The 19,956-nt window shown below is 45.2% G+C and overlaps 2 protein-coding genes across 8 annotated transcripts in view; one reads left to right on the forward strand and one right to left on the reverse strand.

Moving 5' to 3' along the window:
- Positions 1-7,892, reverse strand: part of KANK4 (KN motif and ankyrin repeat domains 4) — a 32,071-nt gene extending 24,179 nt beyond the window's left edge. For 4 of the 6 annotated variants that reach the window (XM_086901824.1, XM_086901818.1, XM_086901821.1 and 1 more), the window contains exons 1-3: positions 6,581-7,892; positions 4,205-4,315; positions 2,664-2,850 (exon numbers count right to left, since the gene is read on the reverse strand). The gene's annotated coding sequence lies outside the window, so the exon portion shown is untranslated. Of the gene's footprint in view, positions 1-2,663; positions 2,851-4,204; positions 4,319-6,580 lie in introns of all 6 variants that reach the window. The other 2 variants (XM_086901820.1, XM_086901815.1) reach the window with 1 other exon arrangement.
- On the forward strand, positions 7,671-19,701 carry USP1 (ubiquitin specific peptidase 1). 2 transcript variants are annotated; one of them, XM_086901830.1, is made up of 9 exons: positions 7,671-8,018; positions 8,193-8,389; positions 9,537-9,660; positions 9,983-10,090; positions 10,584-10,744; positions 11,324-12,036; positions 13,152-13,322; positions 14,441-14,642; positions 18,041-19,701. In XM_086901830.1, the coding sequence occupies exons 2-9, from the start codon at positions 8,226-8,228 to the stop codon at positions 18,744-18,746; spliced, it is 2,349 nt and encodes a 782-aa protein (XP_086757956.1). In that variant the 5' UTR covers positions 7,671-8,018; positions 8,193-8,225; the 3' UTR covers positions 18,747-19,701. The 2 variants fall into 2 exon arrangements, with proteins under 2 accessions (XP_086757956.1, XP_086757957.1); XM_086901831.1 differs by having other exon boundaries at positions 7,875-8,018; positions 8,221-8,389.
- The last annotated feature ends 255 nt before the right edge of the window (positions 19,702-19,956 follow it).

A 19,956-nucleotide genomic window follows, 5' to 3' on the forward strand; every position in this document is an offset into this window, starting at 1 on the left:
CAGACATTCAGCTGAACTTGTTTTTGTTCTCTTTTCCCTGGGGTTAAAGTGCTCAAAGGTGTGTAGAGGGGTAAGAAGCTGTGGTGGCAGCTCACAGAACACGTTTCTGTAAGTGTGCCTCAGAAAAGCACCAGCTACCAAAACCCTCCTTTTTGAGGAAACGGCCAAACCCAGTTCCCCTTTTCAGTCAGAGGCTTTTACTTGCTCAATAACTGGATTTAAAAATAGTCTTTTGCATGAGCTGTAGGTGCTTGGAAGGGTAATATAGAGATGTGGGTAACTTGTGTGACCCCTCTTTAATCCCAGATAATAAATGGTGCTTTCAAACAAACCGGGATAAATAAGGAGAACTTTGCTGTCTGCACAAACGAAACCCGATAATTTGTTTAAAAAGCGGATTAAGTGAATTTGGGGAGCGCTCCAGGGTGGCTGATACACACGAATATCGAAGAATTCTCTGAGATGCTGCTTGCCAGGAGCTGGGAGTGGACATCAGGAATGCAGCCACAGCCTCTCCCTGCCCATCTCCCACTGGGTCCCTTGGCTTCCAGCTCGGGCAGCATCGGAGGCTGCGTTCCCCGCGCTGAATTTCCATCTTGCAGAGTTCAGCTATTCTTAGGCAAGGTTGTGAGTCATTAAGCGCTTTCAGATTGTTTATTTGTCAAGCCACAGGCACTTAGATTTACTTCTGAGGCCAGACAAGCTGCTCCAAGGATTTCTGTGTGTCACAGAAATTACTAGGTGAAATTCCACGGCGGGAGGTCAGCCCCGCTGCCCGGAACGCTGCGCGCCGGATCCGCCCAAGGGCTTCTTTTCAAAGGTCAATATAAGAGGGGAAAAGAACAACAAGAAGAATGTGGTTTCCTACAGCCTTTCACCACCTGATTCAGCTTTGATATGTGTTTTTGAAAAGAGGCACTGGACTTTGCTGGCTGGCTGAAATGCCTCGGAGGGTGGACGGTGGTTTGGATGGGGAAGGGACTCCCTGAGGAAGAAGGTTTCCCTACAGGGGTGGGATTAGACCCTCCTGGAGGCCCTGCAGCTGCCAAGAGCAGCCAGACAGGAGCAGGGAGAGGCTCCTGCCCTGTGCTGGGAGGAAAACAGAGTTAATGTTGTGTCCAGAGCCTGCAGTGCCTGGGCAGGGGCTGATGTGATCGAGCCCCTTTGGAAAGGCAGCACAGAATCCTTATTGTTCTATAGGATGTCACGTTTGTGCCAACATCTATTTTTGTAGATTCTCTGCAAACTTCTGCTGTGCTCACAGAGCTGCCTTGTATGGTCTGCTGCTGATTCAGCCCTGTGCCACCCTGGCTGTGCACATCCTGTGATCCCCAAAGTGATATGAAAACACTTTGTTTGCTTATGGCACACGGATCACCCTTGTGATGTTCACATCAAACCACGTGGGCTTGCCTGGCAAATAAATTTGCTGTAGTTGTGTTCCCAAAAAGAAATTGTTATGTCCTTACAAGTATTTAGGTTGTCTAGAGAAGTTGTGGCTGCCCCATCCCTGCAAGTGTCCAAAGCCAGGTTGGACAGGGTTTAGAGCAACCTGGAATAGTGGAAGGTGTCCCTGCCCATAGCAGGGGGTGGAATGGGATGATCTTTGAAGTCCCTTCCAACCCAAACCAGTCTGGGATTCTGCAATGGACAAGAAATTGTTGCTCATAGCTCAGGTGGCCCTGGCACAGCCACAGCTGGAATTGACACATCCGTTGACAGACTCCAAATCTACTCAAAGGGAATTTCTTTGTTCAGTTGTCCCTTGTAAACTGGTTCTCATTTTTCCATAAATCTCTTGTGGACAGGTGTGTGTTCATGACCCTGGGCTTACTGTGATGCTGTTCCTCTTAGGAGAGAGAACCCATTCACATAACGGAGAGAGGCTCAGCTGTTCTCTGCCTTAGCTTTGGTTTCCTGGATTTTTACTCATGTGTCATTTGTCCCTCTGCTCCCTGGTCTGATTCCCACTGAGTCACCACACTGGGAGTTCCTGCCCTTCAGTAGTGGTTTAGTGCCTGATGACTCAGGGGCCAACCTCTCTGTAATCCTCCCCAGGAGCTGCACCTGGAGAAGCCTTAAAGATCCCTCCAGTTCCAGTCAAATGTGACCTGTTGGCTTTACAGGGATAAAGATGTTACCTGTTATAAAAGTGCCAATTTTCTTTATAAGCCAAGCAAGGGCATTTAGTGATGTTCTTGGTGCTCTGAACTCCACAGAGTGCAGCCTGCATGAGATGTTGGTTTTCATGGACACCTCCCTCCTGTGACCCAATTACAGCCTCTTCTTGTACCGAGGGGTGGGGCAGAAGGAGGAACTGATCTGTCCCTGCACACCTCAACATCACAAATGCTTTCATCAAGTTTCGTTTTCACTTGAGCTGTTCATTCACTCACATTATGATGTTTGTGGCTGGAACAAAGGGCTGTGTTTAATTTAATATATATCAAGGGTCTGGGATAGGCAAGGAATCTGACAGGATCCCATTCTTCAGCTGAGATTCCAGCAGGGAGTTCAGAAATTCAGGAGGGGATGGCACAGCTCTGGATGAGGCCAGGCTCTGCAGTTCCCTGCTTGAGGTGGCTGTGTTTGGGTCATTTTGCTGTGTAATTCCTTCAAACCTGGCAGAAATGGCTCTACTATGGAGAAAAACAAGTCCTCACCTGAATCTTAAACCTTTATAGCGGTGGCCTCGTGTCGCTAGGTGTGGATGAGGAATTAGAGAATCCCTCCGAGGAATGTCTGTCGGTGAGGATGCTGCCAGCAGATGGTGCAAGCATGTGCAGCTCGGGCTTCCTCCCTCCTCTGCATCCAGGAGTGAGTAACAGCTCTGTGCGATGTTATTCCGACCTGAGAGCAGAGATGGGCAGGGATTTGGTGTGGATTTTTATTTCGGTTATGGTTTGCAGGGTAGCACCTGCCTTCTGATGTGAATTCCAGCCCACAGTGGCAAACTACCTCTGCTACCAGAGAAGCTCTGGATCTGTATTTATATCAAACAGAGCAGCAGGCTGTGAGCTGTGGAAGGAAATATGCACAGACAGGCCAAAGCTGGGAAACCACTCTTAAGGATTCAACAGCACCACATACAGAACATTTTTTTTATTTTTTTTTCCTGTAGCTTTGCTTTCAGAGAGATCTGAGGAGAATTGTTCTGTTTCAGACCTGGCCACAGAACTCCCTTGCCTTTGGCAGATTTTCAGAACCACACATTTATATTATAATAAACTAATTAATCTAATTTATCTCTACATTATGGATGCAATTATTGCTATTTTCTGAGCTATCATACATGCATGTGTAGCTCTAGGAAGTTTACAGATCACATCCAACTGTGTTTTCTCCTAAGAAGGAGATAAATGAAAGCCAAGGCTGTGCTATCAGTGGCTAAATACCTTGACCTCCAAATTTATAAACTCTTCCACATGGAGGAACTTGTTATGGTTTGTGGCTCAGGCTTCCAAACTGACATTTGCCTTCTGAAGCTGAAATTAAAGGAGCTCCTTGCAGGCTTTCCATGGAGTTTACACAACTGTAGCAATTTCTGATTTATTCTTTCCTGCCTCCCCTAAAATCTGTATCTTTATGGATGCCAGAAAACAGCTGACCCAAGAGGTCAAGGTTTTGGGCCAGGTTTTACTTGGCAGAGGCTGAAGCTGCTCTAAGTCCCCAGGTGGGAATGAGCTGCTCTATGACCCAAACCAGGATCTTACCCCTGATAGAGGACAGCGGCTCTGCTGCTGCCTCACCCCCTCAATCTGACATCAAATTGCCCAAACTCATCCTGGTTTGTTGCCAGAGCAAGGCACAGCCCTGCAGAGGTGCTGCTCTCACAGACTGGAGCTCTGCAGTGGCCAAATTGTTCCCACGTGCCCCAAGGCAGCAGCACCAACGTTAAAGGCAGGGTTATGAAATGATTTGAGATCCTCTGAAAGCAGATGTAGCTCGTCAAGCAGGGATAATTCAGGGTTTGTGACGTTCCCAGGCTGCTTGCTGTGGGAAGAGTCAGATTTCCTTTCCTGTGGAGTAAAGCAAGTTGGACAATTTGTTCCTGTTTCTGGCTGTGAAAGGGCAGTCTGCATGAACTGTGGGGATCACTAAACAATAAAATCCCTAAATATTCATTTCTATTCCTTGTGCCTGAAGCCAGTCCTGTCCTGACATTTTATAGTCAGTATTCTTATTATTCTGAATGGTTTCTTACCTTTTCTGTGTGGGGAATTTGACCAACAGTCGTATTCCTCAGGAATGAAATGAGTTTTGGCTGGCGTGGGCTGCAGAACTTCCCACCCCGAGGTCCCCGTGTGATCCAAGCCTGCTGAAAGAGCACATTGTCTGCACACAATTTGCACCAAAATTCACAGAATAATTCTAACAATACCAGAGCCCTGACAGATTTATAGGCCTATCACTGATATGGCTGCAGGCTCTGGAAATTGATTTATATGATTCAGCAACAGCTAAAGGTTGGGGAGGTTTTCCCTCTCTGGGAATCGTGCTCTGTGCTGGAGGCTGCCTCCAGGACTCCAGAAATCCCATCTCTGGGGAATCTGCTCCTTCCAGGCATTTCATGTGGTTATTTTTGGCTGTGCCTGTGGAGATTTCTGGTCTCCCAGCACAGCTATTTTTATAACACATGGCTGTGAAGTCCATAGCATTGGACATCATTTGATTTTGCACACTGGAGTGCCTCAGGACCCTACGTACGGAATCTCTGCCTCCTGCACCTGCTCCTTCTTTGGCCTGTGCCTGAAACACTCCTTCACTGTATGGAGTGAAGCTTCAGAGCCTTCTACACAACAGCTCCTTTATGGAGCGTGCTAAGCCGCCATAAATATTTAATTAGGTGTTACTATGGGTTTGAAGAGATACAGGAAAAAAATAATCCTCATTTCCTTACATTTAAACAGAACCTTTTCCTGCTGGAAATATTTCCCTTCATTAAGCACTGACAGGGAACCGTATGTTAAGAGGGGGCATAAAAATCGGAGAGGGTGAGAGGCTGGTGAAGAGGAGATCTCAGGGAGCTGAGGGTTTTTCCTCAGTGGGAAGGAGCTGCTGGATGGCAGGTTTGAGATGGAGCTGTGTGGGTGTCTTTGAGGCAGCACAGCTCCATGTCAGGCTGGTGGGTGAAGCTTCTTCCCAACCAGGGCAGCTTCTGCTTCCCGAAAATAAATCATGGCCTCAGGGGCATTTTGTACTGAATCAGCAAAGCAGGCTGGCCTGGGCACCCAGGGGGTGGCACTGCCTGGATTCCTTCCTGTGCCCCAAACCTGTGGATAAAACAACGACCTGGCCTGGGATTACAGCTGATGAACTCATCACAGAAAGGTGAGAGAGAAGAAGGAAGAGGAAGAAGTGTGACTGTGTTGCCTAATTAAAAAAATCAATCAACTGACAGACCTGCAGCTAAGATTTCACCCTCGTTTTCCATCCAGGTGGCAGAGAGGAAGCTTAAATATCACTCAGAATGTCTCATAATTACATTGGCTTTGTCTCTCAAAGCCAGAGAGAACTAATTTAGAGTGGAAATTAAAAATGACATATGTACAGTTTGGTCAAAATAATGATGATGGGGAATTAGGGAGCAATTTGTGAGTATATTAAGGGAGAGAAATTATTTAGAGCAGAGTAAGGATTATATGTAATCAGATTAAATTACCAGTAGAAAAACAAAACAGGAAGTTTTAATTTTAATTTTCAAAGTGCAGGAAGCAGACCTGACACTGAGCTCTGCTGGGCTGCACAACAGCTCAGCACAGACCTCTTTAAGGGGAGCATTTGGGAATTGTTCCCACACTGTAGGAAAAGAGCAGGGAAAGTTGTTCCAAATGTGTGCTGAGTGAGTATTTTGAGAGGTGTTGGGTTTACCTGTGTACTGCTTGTGTGGCAGATGCATTTGTTGATTAAAATAATTATTATACCTATGGAAAATGAGCTGGCTGGTTCATTAGCCAAAAAAATGTAACACACAGACCAAACCCACCATGGGAAATGCTGTGTGCACTCCCAGTCCCTCAAATTTGCTCTGCAAACATCTCCATTCCCTTCTTCACTCAGTTACTGCCCCTGAAAAGTCAAACCACGAGCTTGGAAAGGTCCCCAAACCTGACTTTACCTCCAAATCTCAGCCTTCCTATGTCAGTGATGGTGTTCCCAGGCACGAGCACACCTGCAGTTTAGCTAACATATGAAATGAGGAATTACCTAACGTGGATTTAGACTCTTGGATATAAATAAGCTTCTCTCATGTTTGCTGAAGGAGATTGCACAGCACGGACTGGGCAGGGCAGACCTTGGCTGAGATGAACACTGGGTCAGGGCACTTGTGTATCACACTGAGCCAGCCTGGAGCAGCTGCAGCCCTGCCCTCCGAGTTTATCCCAGCCTGGAATCCAGGCTCAAGGCCCAAACACTCCCAGATTTTCTCATTACAGACCCGGGTTTGACTGCCCAGCACCTTCCAGCTGCCAGTGAAGCGACTCCTCAGCCAATGCCTCAAACCAGCAGCGTCTCACAGAGTTAATTAAACACTTTATTAATCAACCAAGCACTTCTGCGACCTCTGGGCACCACCCACCTGGATAAGACTCTTGTCTCACACAAAAGAACCTCTGTAGTCCTGAGTTTCTATTAACTGCAGGGGCCTCGGGCAGTGTTTGTTGAGTGGAACTAAAGTTCACGGAAATCCATCCATGTTCAGTGGGAATGCAGTATCCCAACAGCTTCAGAACCTTGGGGATCCCACGGGCCAAGGAAATAAATCAATATATTCACCTTGGGAACCTGAGCCCTGCATGTGCAGGCACACATGGGTGTTTTACCTGCAAAAGAACTCAAAGCCTGTGCAGGAGCACGTCCGTGACACAATTCCTTCCATAATTTATATGATTTTTAGGGATAGTGGCCTGCTGTAATAATGAATTTATGCAGAGGTTAAAAAAACATCCAAAAACATCACAAGACTACAAGAATTGTTTTGTGGAGTGCAGTTTTCTTTAGTGCTTAACAGGCCACACTCAGAGGAAGGAGCAGCAGCTTCTCCTGGGGAACTTTTCAGCTTTTGAGTGCTCAAAATTGGGGTAATTCACCCCAAAGACCAGATCTGGGTATTTCTAAATGTCAGTTATGCAATTAATCCTGTAAAATACCTTACGCGAATAATTTTAGGTAAAAGCATATCTCTAAGTAATATGCATCCTTTATGTATAGACTGGAGGGGGCAGTTTAAAGAGCATTTTCCCACATTCCATCGTTTTTTTGAGCATGGCAATCCCTATACCAGCAGTTTTGCAGCCTTAACAGCCTCGGTGATAACTCTCATTCACTGTCCTGTGCAGAGGTGTGCTGCTGGAGCCTTTAGGCCGGGATGCGATGGGAATTCCCGGTGGAATGCCCTTTTTTTATGGAAAAAGCGCGGGAAGGCTCCGACGGGGCCGCTCTCGAGCACTGCGGGCCGGGCCCTCACGGCGGGGAAGGGGGGGCGGGGGGGCGGACGGAACCACAGTCTCTGATTGGTGGAGTCCATAAGAGGGCGTGGTCACAGTGGGACCAATTTACCTCCCGCCGGCGGGGGGGGTGGAGGGCTCTCCCCGCGCAAATGGTACAGCCCGAACCCGAGCCCTTTGGCCGGGCCGTTACCAGCGCCCGCGCGCGCCCATGAAGGACCCAGGGAGGGCTGTCCACCGCGCTGCCTGATGCGGCGGCGGCCTTGCGGGGCCCGCGGCGGCGTTGCGCCGGCTCCCAGCCGCCGCTGTTTTGTCCGCTGGCTCCCGGCAGACGCCCCGCCGCCGCTCGGCATGGCTTTCGGCCGCCGGCCTCCTCCGGCGGCGCGTTCGGTTTTCCGGCGTTCTCGCGGGGCGGCCGCCGGCGGGGTGGGGGGGTTGCGGCGCGAGGCGGGGCGCGCGCGGGGCGGGGGGGTCCTCGTCGGCGCGCGGAAAAAAACGCGCCAAGTTCGCTGACGGTGTCCCCGCGGTCTCCATGGCAACGGCGAGCGGGAGCGGGGCCGGGATGTAGCGGTGAGTGAGGGGGAGCGGCCGCACCGCGGCCTCGGGCCCCGCCGGCCGCGGGGAACATGCGGGGGGCGCGGGGGGGCGGCCCGAGCCCGGGGCGGGGGGCGGCGGGTCCGCGCTCGGCCCCCTCGGGGAGTAAATGGCGCCTGGTGTGCGCGTGTGTGTGTGTGTGCGCGCCAGGTGTGAGCGCCCCGGCCGCGCCCCGCAGGAACCATGCCCGGCGTCCTGCCCGGCGACAGCGCCAGGGCCAGCCCCTCCAAGAAGAACAGGCTGTCTCTGAAGCTCTTTCAGAAGAAGGAGGCGAAGCGAGCGCTGGATTTCACCGAGGCGCAGGAAAATGAGCCGCAGAAGGGCGCGGAGTTCCGAGGCGCCGAGATGTGAGTGGCGCGCGGGAGAAGTTTTTGTGGCGATGTTGTGTCTGTCTCGTGCTGCTCCATCCTCCTCTCCTTTCGCTTTCGTGTTCTCGCATAAATAACGTGCTGCAGCACGCGCTAAATTAAATTAACGTGCGCTTCGATTAAATTAACATGCACTTACGTTAAATTAAACCGTTGAGGCAGCTCCATCAAACTGAAACGAGCTAATTACTATAACTAATTTCTGTTTTGAGAAAACAGCTTTGCCCCACCGGGGATGCTTCGTTTAGGCACAGGCTTTGGGATCACTTGCTGAAGTTAGTTTTAAAAACCTAATTAATCACTGTAACCAGCTTTTAATAAGTCTTTTAGGAAAATAACTCTGCCTCCATGTTGGTGTTTAGTTGGTACAAACTTTAGGATCAGTTAAAAAAGTTGCTTTGCTTCAAGTTAATATAAATAGTTAATGTGTCACTGAACTATTTATGTAATTATTTATATAAAAACCTAATTTTCTGCAAGGTGAGCTGTAATGAATATGTGTAGGGTCTTTAATTGTGGGGTTGGCTGTCACTCATTGGGGCTTTTCAGGCCCTGAGCAAATCTATCGACTCATTTCACTGCTGGTGAGGAGATTTAAGTGGGAAAAAGAAAACTCTGGACAGTTAGAAATAGTTGGAGATTTTAAAATTTGGTTCTGTCGTGTCATTACAGTGTATTAATCACTTCTATCAGTGATTAATAATAATGATAATCAGTGTATAGCGTGTCAGTTTTATTGGTTTCTTTTTTTAGATTTTTTTCTGGTTTTATGCTTTTGCTTTGCATCCAGAAATGAAGTGATATGACTGGAGCAGGGGACAATGTATAAATATGTTCTAGGCACATTTTTTTTCTGCCTCATGAATGAACAAAGAATATACAAAAGTATTTAAATAGGAAATTTTTGATCCATTAAATCAATCTCCTGGTATTTGATGTGTTGGAACTTAGAACACGTTTTCCTCCTGTGTGCTTTTGGGTGGGTTGCTGAGGAGTCAGGAGTGAATTCAGACACACTTTGCCACGATTTTGATCTGCATTTCTCAATGCTGAATTCTCTGAGGTGGGGAGAGATGAAGGAGTGTTTTTTCCAAAGTGTCTCTTACCCCAATTCTCTGTTTCCCAGTGACCAGGTGGTTCCTGCAGCACAGCCCCCCTCCCTTGTCAGCTGTGAGAAAAAAGACAGCATGTTGCCTTTTGTGGGCTTGAACAACCTGGGCAATACCTGCTACCTGAACAGTGTCCTGCAGGTGAGGCCACGTCCAGGGGGGCTCCAAAAGGGAGATTTTGGTTAAGCACAAATGGGTGAAATCAGTTTATTCTGGGTGCAGTATAAAGGGCATCTTATTATAACGGGGAAATAAAGATGCTGCTGCAGGAAATGTGTGCCCTGTGGTTGTCCTGATTGGGAAATTCTTCAGTTTCCATACTCGGGGCTCCTCCCTGCTGTGAAAAATCCTGGATCTTTGTGTGCCTGGGGACATGCAGAGCTGTGTGGATTATAAATGTGCATTTATGTGTGGAATAACTTCTTACTCCGGTTATTCTCGTGTTTTCAACTGTTGCTTTCAGGTATTATATTTTTGTCCTGGTTTTAAAACTGGAGTAAAACATTTATATAACATTATTTCAAAGAAGAGAGAATCTTCAAAGGATGAAGGAGAGCAAAAGGCAGAAAAGGTAACAAATCCCCCCACGTTCTTTATTTGTAACCTTGCAAGCGAGGCTGTCCTGAATGTAGTGAAAATTCAACTGATTTTTGTTCTTAAGAACATTTCAGCATTGTTTTCTACGCTGTTACTTCAGGTGAAAATGTATTTGAGTTGTTTTGAACTTTAGCACAAGTTTTAAAACCTAACAGAAGAAATTTGAGGAAGGTACCTGACCATGCTTCTGGCATAAAGATAATTATGATACGGTACCTGGAGCTGATGAAAATGGGAGTTTGGGCAAGGATGGTTTGGGATTTTAAACTAATGGCTAAATGGGTTTTTATGTTCATTTCCTACTTCAAAAAAAACCAAAATACTGTCTGAAACCCACCTGCCTGCCATAGCAGATAAAAAAATCAGCCAAATACAGAAAACCAAGGGAGGGGAGGAGTGGAAAATGTTAATTTGTGACCAGTGTAAGTGTTGCAAATGTTTTTAATCCTTTCACATTGTTTTTGCAGGGAAGCTGTAAAGAAGATCCCTTGGCAAGTTACGAACTCATCTGCAGTTTGCACTCCTTGATCCTTTCAGTTGAGCAGCTTCAAGCCAGTTTTCTCCTAAACCCAGAGAAATACACGGATGAATTGGCCACTCAGCCCCGGAGGCTGCTGAACACCCTCAGGTACAAATCCCCTTGAATGCTGACAGAATTTTGTTCTGACATTTCCAGGCCGTAACATTGCCCAGCTTTAGAGGCTGGTGGGAGATGGCTGGTAAATTTGGGGTGGACTTATAGGAAGTAAGATTTTTTTTTGTGCTTATTGTTGGTAATTTTTGTTGGAAATTTGAAAAGAAATTTGAATTTTCTAAGACTGTAATACAGAAGGGGTTTAAAACTGTGCTTAGGAACAGAAGTGTTACTGAATTAGAGTGGTTTGAGTTGGAAGGGACCTTAAAGCTCATCCAGTCCCACGCCCTGCCATGGGCAGGGACACTTTCCACAATCCCAGGTTGCTCCAAGCCCTGTCCAGGACATTTCCAGGGATGGGAAGGATCCCCTTGGAGCTGAGGAGCTCCACTGCTGGATGTGTGTAAATCCTTAAGGCTGAACCTTCCCCCAGCTCTGTGACACAGAGGATTCCTCTCTGTGCCTGAAGGCGAATCCTCCATGACTTGTAAATCCCTGATTTCAGTCTCAGAGCACATTCCCCAGTTAGCAAAGGACACCTAACCCTCATGTTCTGCTCCTTTCTTTGCCCAGAGAGCTGAACCCCATGTACGAAGGGTACCTGCAGCACGATGCCCAGGAGGTCCTGCAGTGTATCCTGGGGAACATCCAGGAAACCTGCCAGCTGCTGAAAAAGGAGGAGCTGAACAAACTGCCTGTGGAAGAGCCTGCAGCTGAACTGGAGGAAAAACCCAACCAAAAGTCAGAGAGCAACGGATCCATCAGCCCCGCTGAGGAGGAGGATCCCACCCTGGGCAGCCACGGCGGAGACGCGGCCAAGGAGAAGCTGCTCAAGGGAAACGGGAAAAGGAAAAGCGACGCCGAGGGCGGCAACGCCAAGAAAAAATCCAAAGTATCTAAAGAGCAAATTGCAGCAGAAGAAAATCAAAGACAAACCAGGTCCAAGAGGAAAGCCACAGGAGAAAAGATGGAAAACCAAACGGATGCCATCGCCAAGTGTTCCGGGGAGAGCGAGAGCGCCAAGCCCACGCAGAAAAAGTCGCGCCTTAGGTTAAACTGGTTAAAATCTTCCTGCAAACAGCCCAGTATTCTGTCCAAATTTTACAGTCTAGGAAAGTTAACTACAAACTTGGGACCCAAAGACCCAGGGAAAGAATATGACTGTGAGTTTGAAGAGTCAGCTGTCAAGTGCGAAAATGGTGACAGTAAAGAAGAATATCATGAACCAGTGTCTCCCGTGGAAAACCATCATGGAAAAGGAACTGAAAAAGAACCAAAAAAGGAAGGTTGGTGCACAAGTGGATGGGCTTAAAATTAGTAGGATTAAGAAAGTACAATGCGTGGGAAGTCAGCCTTCAGACTGCACAGCCTGCAGAGCTCTAAACACAAAATTAGATTTTTCAGGAATTGAAGATTGATTTTTTAGGAAAGAGAATTTATTTTTATACGTGTTTGTAATTTTTTTTTCTTTTAGAACTTGACCTGTTTAGCTTAGATCTCGAGTCATTTCTCTTACGTTCTGTAATCATTGTACAATATGTATAAAAAAGGCAGAATATTACCAGGTTTGTATTTACCACTAATTTTTGTCATCCAGAGAAAGAACAAGTGGATTCAAGATGTAAAGGGATATTTGTGGCAGGAGCAAACAGAACCAATCCCCACTAGCTATGGTTTTACAAACATAAAACCCTCTCTTTCCCTTCCAGTTCCTTAATCTTTCCATATTCCCAACCTTCCCAAGAACCAGGAAGGACTCAGGATGTACTAAAGAGCTAATCTATTTAGATCTAATAGATACCAATTAGAAACATTAATGGGCCAGCAGGTCTGGATGGTTTTTTATGTCAATGAAACAAGATACATGTTGAGGGAAGGGCCTCAGTATGAATCCAGTACTTACTAATTTGGAACTTTCCACCCACCAATTTTTCATTAAAAACTGAAGGAATGAAGAGTCTTTTGAGTTCTGAATTTCTTCTGCAGATTTGGCCAAAACTGACCAATAAATTTAGGAAAGAGGAGAGGACTGAGAATAAATAGGAACCAGAGAAACACAGTATGGTGCTCCTTGAGGTCAACAGTCCATGCTAAGGAGTCAGAGCAGTGATGGCAGCCAAATATTCCAGAATGTGACACTGTCACACTTCCAAGTATAAAACAAGAACCCAATCTTAGAATAGAAATTAAAGTTTGAGGCCCAAGAGACAGAGGGTTCTTATTTACTTACAAGCAGATGATACCATGAAAGCTGCAGGTGATTTGTTTTGCTTTTTGATTCCTATCAGATATCCCTAAAGGGCCATGGCTGTAACAGTGATTTTGCAAGGATGACTGGGTTCTGAAGGGTGTCTGGAATGAAATGCACCTTGCTCAGGGATGTGCCATGTACTCTCTCCAGGTACAGAGCTGGCTGTCTTCGAGCTGGTGGAGAAACTCTTCCAGGGCCAGTTAGTGCTGAGGACGAGGTGCTTGGAGTGCGAGTGCTTCACGGAAAGGAGGGAAGATTTTCAGGACATCAGTGTCCCAGTGCAAGAAGATGAACTTGCTAAAAGTGAAGAGAGTTCTGAAAGTAAGTAATCATCTCAAAAAAAAGGGTTGTGAGGTGTGTTCCTGCCTCAGCCAGCCGTGGGGAAGGACAGTGCTGCAGTTAGGAAGGAACGTGGCTCCTGTTTGTGCTGGCTAAAATTAGAGGCTGTTATCTCCTGTCCTGATCAACTTTAGACTTTGGACAGACGGTGCTGATAATGCTGACAGACCCAGATAATATTCAGATTACTCCAGATCTTAACACATAGCATGGACTGCCTACAATCTGTCACTTAGGCACCTCTTTTCCTGCGTGTGAAGAGGTATTTCCTTTGATTTGAGTCCTCTGTTTTCTTCCTGGATAAGAAATCTTGCTTTTTTTCTTCTTTTTATAAGAAATATTTACTTTTTTTTTCCCTTAGAAATAAAAGAAACAAGATTGCAGCTTTTTTTCCTTAGTTACTCTAAAAAAAAGTATTTTAGATTGTTGTTACCGTAATGACATTCATATTATGTTTGTAAATGTTAGTCATGTGGTCTCTTTCACAAATTTTATTGATCTATATGCAGATTTTTAGCTGTTTTCATAAGGAAGTGGGGCAAAAACACATCTTGAAATTCAGAATTTCAAGGGAATTAATTTTAGTTGCCATGGACTTATTTTGGAGCAGCTTTTCCTGCTTTTGCTCCCCATTTTGCTGAGGGATTCAAAGGAAAATGTGTGGGGTGGTGTTCATGTGTGAAGTGCTGCCGACAGCGGGTGATCCTGTCAGCAGTGTGAGGGTGGCAGGGGAGGCAAAATGCAAGAAGTGAGAGGGAACTTTCTGGTTATTTTGGGGGTTTGCCTTAATAAGTGATATTCTGACCTCATACAAGCTCTCCATTTCCAGACATGGCAACAAAATTGTGTGATCTGAAACGAGCTTTGGAAAAATCCTAATTTGGAGTAACGATATCCATTAAGTGATGTTTTCATCCCTTCCTGCAATGCTCCAGAGATTGGAACACATCACATATTTCACACATACTGAGTGTTCTTTGCAGTGTTGCAGGTTTGGAGTGGTCTGAACTTGACATATTTTGTTTCGTTGCTCTTCTGGCGGGACGCGTTGGAAATGTAAATATTGGCATATCCGTGAATGCAGCAATTCTCTTTTCTAGTTTCTCCAGAGCCAAAAACAGAAATGAAGACTCTGAAATGGGCAATTTCCCAGTTTGCCTCAGTGGAGAGGATTGTGGGAGAGGACAAATATTTCTGTGAGAACTGCCACCACTACACGGAAGCCGAGCGCAGCCTTTTGTTCGATAAAATGCCCGAAGTGATCACAATTCACTTGAAGTGCTTTGCTGCCAGTGGCTTGGAGTGAGTATGCATTGCCTGTCTTACCAAACAGCAAGGGAAATCTTACCCCAAGAGCTGGAAATGCTTTGGAATTTTTCCAAAAGATTTCCAGATTGGAATGAAATCGCTGGGATGCTGCCCCCACCCATGCCATAAAGGCTTTGTGTTGTTCCAGGTAGTGGTAGAAATTACCTGCAGAAAAATTGACTTTTAGGAGACTACTTAAAAATTTCTTAGCTCTACTCTTAGGACAGCCTGATATTTCTTAAGACTTTTTGTACTTTTAATAGCCCCTTATTTAAGGAGATATTTAAGTAAATAAACTCTTGAGTTCAGAGGCAGCTTTAAGTGCTTTACCAGAACAAGTAATGAGAACAAATCTCCATTTTATGGTCTCAGGTTGTCTCTGCCTGAATGTGAGTACTAAAAAGATGAATGTGAGTGAGGGGGAAAAAAAAAATCAGCTGATACACACCTTAAAGAACTAACACTCATTACCACAAAATTGACAAATTCCTTCAAAAATACTTTGGTCTCTACCTGAATATGAACACTACAATTTTTTTGGGAAAAAGAATTTTTGAAGAGCTAATACACAAAAAAAACCCCAAACTATTACTTTAAAAACACAGTAGTATCAGCATCATTGATATTCAATTGCTGAATAATCAGTTTGGTATTATAATTGTAGCAGTCCTTATATTTTGAAAGAATTTGTGGGAGTCTTCGTTTTTTTCAATACTTAAGAATTTAGGGATTTTCTTTGGGATGAGAGGAAACAAAGAAAAATCTGTCCCTACAGCCCTGTACAGGAATATCCAGGTTTCTGACAAAGCAGAAGGGAAATTTCCTCTGTCTCTGCAATGTCCAGGACCATTAAATACAAAATTGTCTTTTCACTGATCTCCACAATATTTACTTAAATACTGATTTGTATATACTGACTTACAGCTGCACATTTAAAAATCATCACAGTTGAGTAGCAAACATGAAAATTATCTTCCATTTGCTCCTGTATTTCCTATTTTCTTGTTTCCATGAGGAAGTTAATCCTGCAGTTAATCAACTCTCTCCTGCCTCACTCACCTTTTCTGTCCTGGCCAGCTTCAGGTCCTTGCTCCAAAACACTCAGACCAATTTCCAGGTCAGAGTGAATCCAATCTCTTGTGGTTTTCCTCATGTATCCTCTCAGTCATTCCATAAATTTTCTGCCAAGGGCTACCAGTCAGAGGTTAAGGAAGTCAGAGTGGAAAACCTGACATGGAAACCCATGATGAAGCTGAAACTCTTTAGAAGTTTTTTGATTTTTGGGTTGGATGTTTTATTTTGGACAAAACCCTGTCATTGCTAAAGGCAGTGACTTCTACTGCCTTGAAACTTAAATTTTTTTAAGATCAAAATCTTCAACTTCTAGCTCCCACAAAAATTTGGGAATCTGGTCTGCTCAGTTGTGCTCTACTGAGTTCTCTGGTGACTGAGTTGTAAATAAATGAGAAATGAAGGGTACTGTAAAGTAAATATTTGCAGTTAATAGGGATTTTATTAATCTTTTCTAGATGCTGCTTTGAAAAGTGTTTTTGTTTTAAAATAAAGCAGCCAGTGTGAAAATCTCCTTGCCTGGGGAGGAGTAATTCTCTTTGGCAAGTGTGTGTGTGGGGAAAAATGCCAGGCCATGTGTGAGCAGGCTGTGAAGCTGTCTAGAAGGAATTTGTTAACTGGTAATATGTAATTGAGCAATTCCACTATAGAAATTTAACAATCTGTGAGAAAATCAGCTTTTTGTCTTGTGAAACTCAGTGCAGTGGGTATAATGTCACTAATTTATGGTCTGAAAAGATGTGGCTGCAGAAATCAGGTTTGCTGTGTTTGAAGTGCATCAGTCAGAGCAGGCAGAGTACTTGGCATGCAATTTTTCTGTCTTCAGATTCTTATCATTAAGAAGAACAAAAAGCTAATAGGAAAAGATTTCCTCTCTTATTTCCTCCTCTCCAAATCTTTCTGATGCTGGATGTCATTGAGAAGAAAGGTAGAGCCTGCTTTTTCCTGTTTTCTGTCAATATGATTGTCCCAGTGTGCTTGAGTGGAACTGGATTTGTAATCCAGGCTATCAGCCAGCAGTTCTGTGTTTTTTGACTCTCTTCTGAATATCTCTATTTCTGGCAGCTGACAATAGGGATTTTCAGAAGATTTGTGTTATTTCTGATTCTATGCTCTTCTGTGTTCCTTTTGGTGGAGTGAAATGTGTATGGTAAGAGAGGTCTGAAGTGAGGTTTCACTGAATTGGGAGTGACTGAGGATCTGTTTGTGTCACTGTGTTTATTTCTGTGTCTCAAGGTTCATGGCTCTGAAAAAGAATGAAGCAGAACCAAAATTAAATCCAGGAAAACAACAATCAGTTACTGCAGTTATGCCATGGCTGCAGTTTCCTTGGATTTAAGAGTTGTTTTTTTTCCTAGGATAAGAGCAGCGAGCTCTTTCCAACCTCAGTTTTACAGGGTTGTCTGTACTCTCCAGTATTTTTCCCTACAACACCCTCACAGTTGAGTAAGATTGAGTCATCCCTGGAATTTATTAGGACATCACAACCTATTGTTAAATAAAGGGGTTAATTGATCTGGGCTGATGCAATGTGTAAGTCATCAAGAGCAGAATTATTCAAGGAGGCTGATGCACAATAATGAAATCCCAACACTGCCTTTCTCTTCAAACTCTGTAGAAGATCCTTATTATGAAAGGACTTTTTCCCTCCTGGTAAATTTGTGTGCTGTGAACAAAATACTGAATGTTTATGGAATACTAGAGGCTTTTCCAAAGTAAATAAGCCACAGAATTGTCTGAAAGATTAGAATACCGTAGGACAGCTAGTGAAGAATCCCAGGTGAACACCACTGGCACAGCTGCAGTGCTCTGAGGGGAGCTGAGGAAAATTAGTCACAATCTCTGAGTGATATTAAAGCTGCTTGAAAGTAAAATAAGTAATGCTTTATTTAGTAAATGACTCCTTCAGGAGGAGAAAAAAAACAAACCCAGCCCTGCTTGGTTCAGCCTTGGCTGTTGAAGAGGTTTTTGGTTTGTTTTTGAACAGGATGGTGAGAGAGAGAAGGGGGTGTTTGTACAGAGATAGGAGCAGGAGCGATAACAATCAGCTGAACTTTTATCATCACTATTTAAAAATCATCTTTAGAAGAAGGGGATCTCTGACAGTTAAAATTTACAGTTTCTGAGCTGTAAGATTTAACATTACAGTCATAAAAATGCCTTTCCTAAGGGGTGCTTGGGATGCTGGTGCTGAGCCAGGGGAGCAGGTTCCCATCCTCCGTATCTTTGAGGAGGAAGGATATGGATGCACCTTAGGGCCACCTGAAGTGTTTTTTGGGAGGTGCTGTGGCACAAGGTGTAAGCTGTGTGTCCCTTGCCAGGTTTGACTGCTACGGGGGCCTGTCCAAGATCAACACCCCGCTGCTGACGCCGCTCAGGCTGTCCCTGGAGGAGTGGAGCACCCGGCCCACCAACGACACCTACGGGCTCTTCGCCGTGGTCATGCACAGCGGCATCACCATCAGCAGCGGCCACTACACGGCCTCGGTGAAGGTCACAGACCTGCAGAGCCTGGAGCTGGACAGGGGCAACTTCCTCCCCGAGCCGGGCTACGCCGCGCTCAAGCCGGAGCCGCTGACCGAGGAGGAGGCGCGGGCCGTGGCCGAGGACTACGACGACGGCGAGGTCTCCTTCAGGCTCAACGGCGCCGCGCCGCCGGGCAAGGTGCTCAGCAAGAAGAACATGGAGGCCGTGGGACTGCTCGGGGGGCAGAAGAGCAAGGCTGACTGTGAGCTGTGCGCCAGCAAACAGCCCAACCCCGAGAAGCTCCTCAGCGTGGCTCCCGAGCCCCGCGGCACCGAGCCCAGCGCGGAGCAGGGCGAGCCCCCGGGGCTGGGAGCCAACGGACTGGAGAACAAAGCTCTCTACGTGCTCCAGAGCCTCAAGGAGTACGAGGGGAAGTGGCTGCTCTTCGATGATTCCGAAGTGAAGGTCACAGAGGAAAAGGACTTTCTGAATTCTCTTTCTCCGACATCGTCATCTACATCGACTCCTTACCTACTGTTTTATAAGAAGATTGTAGAGTGATGCTGTACTTGGACTGTAAATATTCGGGATTTGCATACACCTCTCACTCTGATTTGCATCCAGGCTACCTGGAAGGAACGGCTGTTTGTTTTTTGAAGCTACTGATCCTTCATCTTTCTGGTCTTTTTTTTTGTTGTTTTTTTCCCTTTGGTGTCAAGTGGCTCAACTTGAATTAACAAAACATGACATAGGACTTGACTCACACCATAACTTTTCTGCTGGAGAATAGTGCTCTGACCTTTTAGAAATACCAGTTTGTATAGATTCTAAACAATGCCTACAGCACCCAGTAGTGGTTTTAATGCAGCTCTAGGTCTCAGACATGCCTATTGTATTATTAGCTTTTTTTTCTTTTATTTTTTCCTTTTATTTGTTTTTATTTTATTTTTTCCTTTTATTTTTTTTCTTTTTAAATAAAAGTTATTTGTATTCATACCCTGGAGTAAATGTATATTAACTAGCAAATTTCATCAGAAGTTGTGTATTTTTGTAACTTGGGAAGTAACACTTCATATTTAGTCTTTGGGTAATGGACGTGGTTTATTCTCCTGCTCCAGTTCTTTCCTGCTCCTTGCAACTTAAAGCACAAGGAAAAGGGTCTGGGAACCTTGTCCAGAGCATTGGAGGGAACTGAATTCATGGAGGTGTTTGACTGTTCTAATTTGCATCTTGGTGCATAGGTGTTCATGAGCAAAGTGTAAATAGGTGTGATTAATACTTCAAACCAGGGGCAGAGTGTAGTGTAATTAAAATAATTTTGTACTTTGAAGAGTGAAGCCCTCAAATCTGCATCTCTGTTCGGGGCAGTTGGGAACTTAGTGGTGTTTTAACTTTTAACTGAAGTTAACTTGTACCTGGATCTCCCTGAAACCTGGGGGGGAAAAGGAGAGCATTTGGCTTTGATGCTTTGTTAAGAATGTACATATGAAATAAAAAAGTTATGATGCGCATCTGAGACGAGCAGATCAGACTTTGTGTTTGGAGAGGGGAAAGCAGAAAGGGAAAGGGCTTTGGGAGCAGTTACAAAAAGGCTGGGAAATTATCTTAAACAGAAGATTAAAAGTGCTTTCAGAATACATTCTGTGGTTTTTAGCTGGTTCTTGGACAGTATCTCCTAATTTGAAGGTACTTTTTGACTACAGTTGTGAGGTTAAGAGGAAACATTGCAAAACCAAAAACATTTGCACTACATACTAGAGATGAAAATCCC

This window comes from Cyanistes caeruleus, chromosome 9 (genome assembly GCF_971803275.1).
Source record: "Cyanistes caeruleus chromosome 9, bCyaCae1.hap1.1, whole genome shotgun sequence".
Classification (NCBI taxonomy): Eukaryota; Metazoa; Chordata; class Aves; order Passeriformes; family Paridae; genus Cyanistes; species Cyanistes caeruleus.

What these genes read in the sequence shown, in the direction of transcription:
- USP1 (XM_086901830.1), top strand. Translation starts at nt 8,226, where the DNA reads ATGCCCGGCGTCCTGCCCGGCGACAGCGCCAGGGCCAGCCCCTCCAAG. An exon ending in GAGTTCCGAGGCGCCGAGAT is followed by an intron (nt 8,390 to 9,536) that starts GTGAGTGGCGCG and finishes TCTGTTTCCCAG; the next exon opens with TGACCAGGTGGTTCCTGCAG. An exon ending in AAGTGAAGAGAGTTCTGAAA is followed by an intron (nt 13,323 to 14,440) that starts GTAAGTAATCAT and finishes TCTCTTTTCTAG; the next exon opens with TTTCTCCAGAGCCAAAAACA.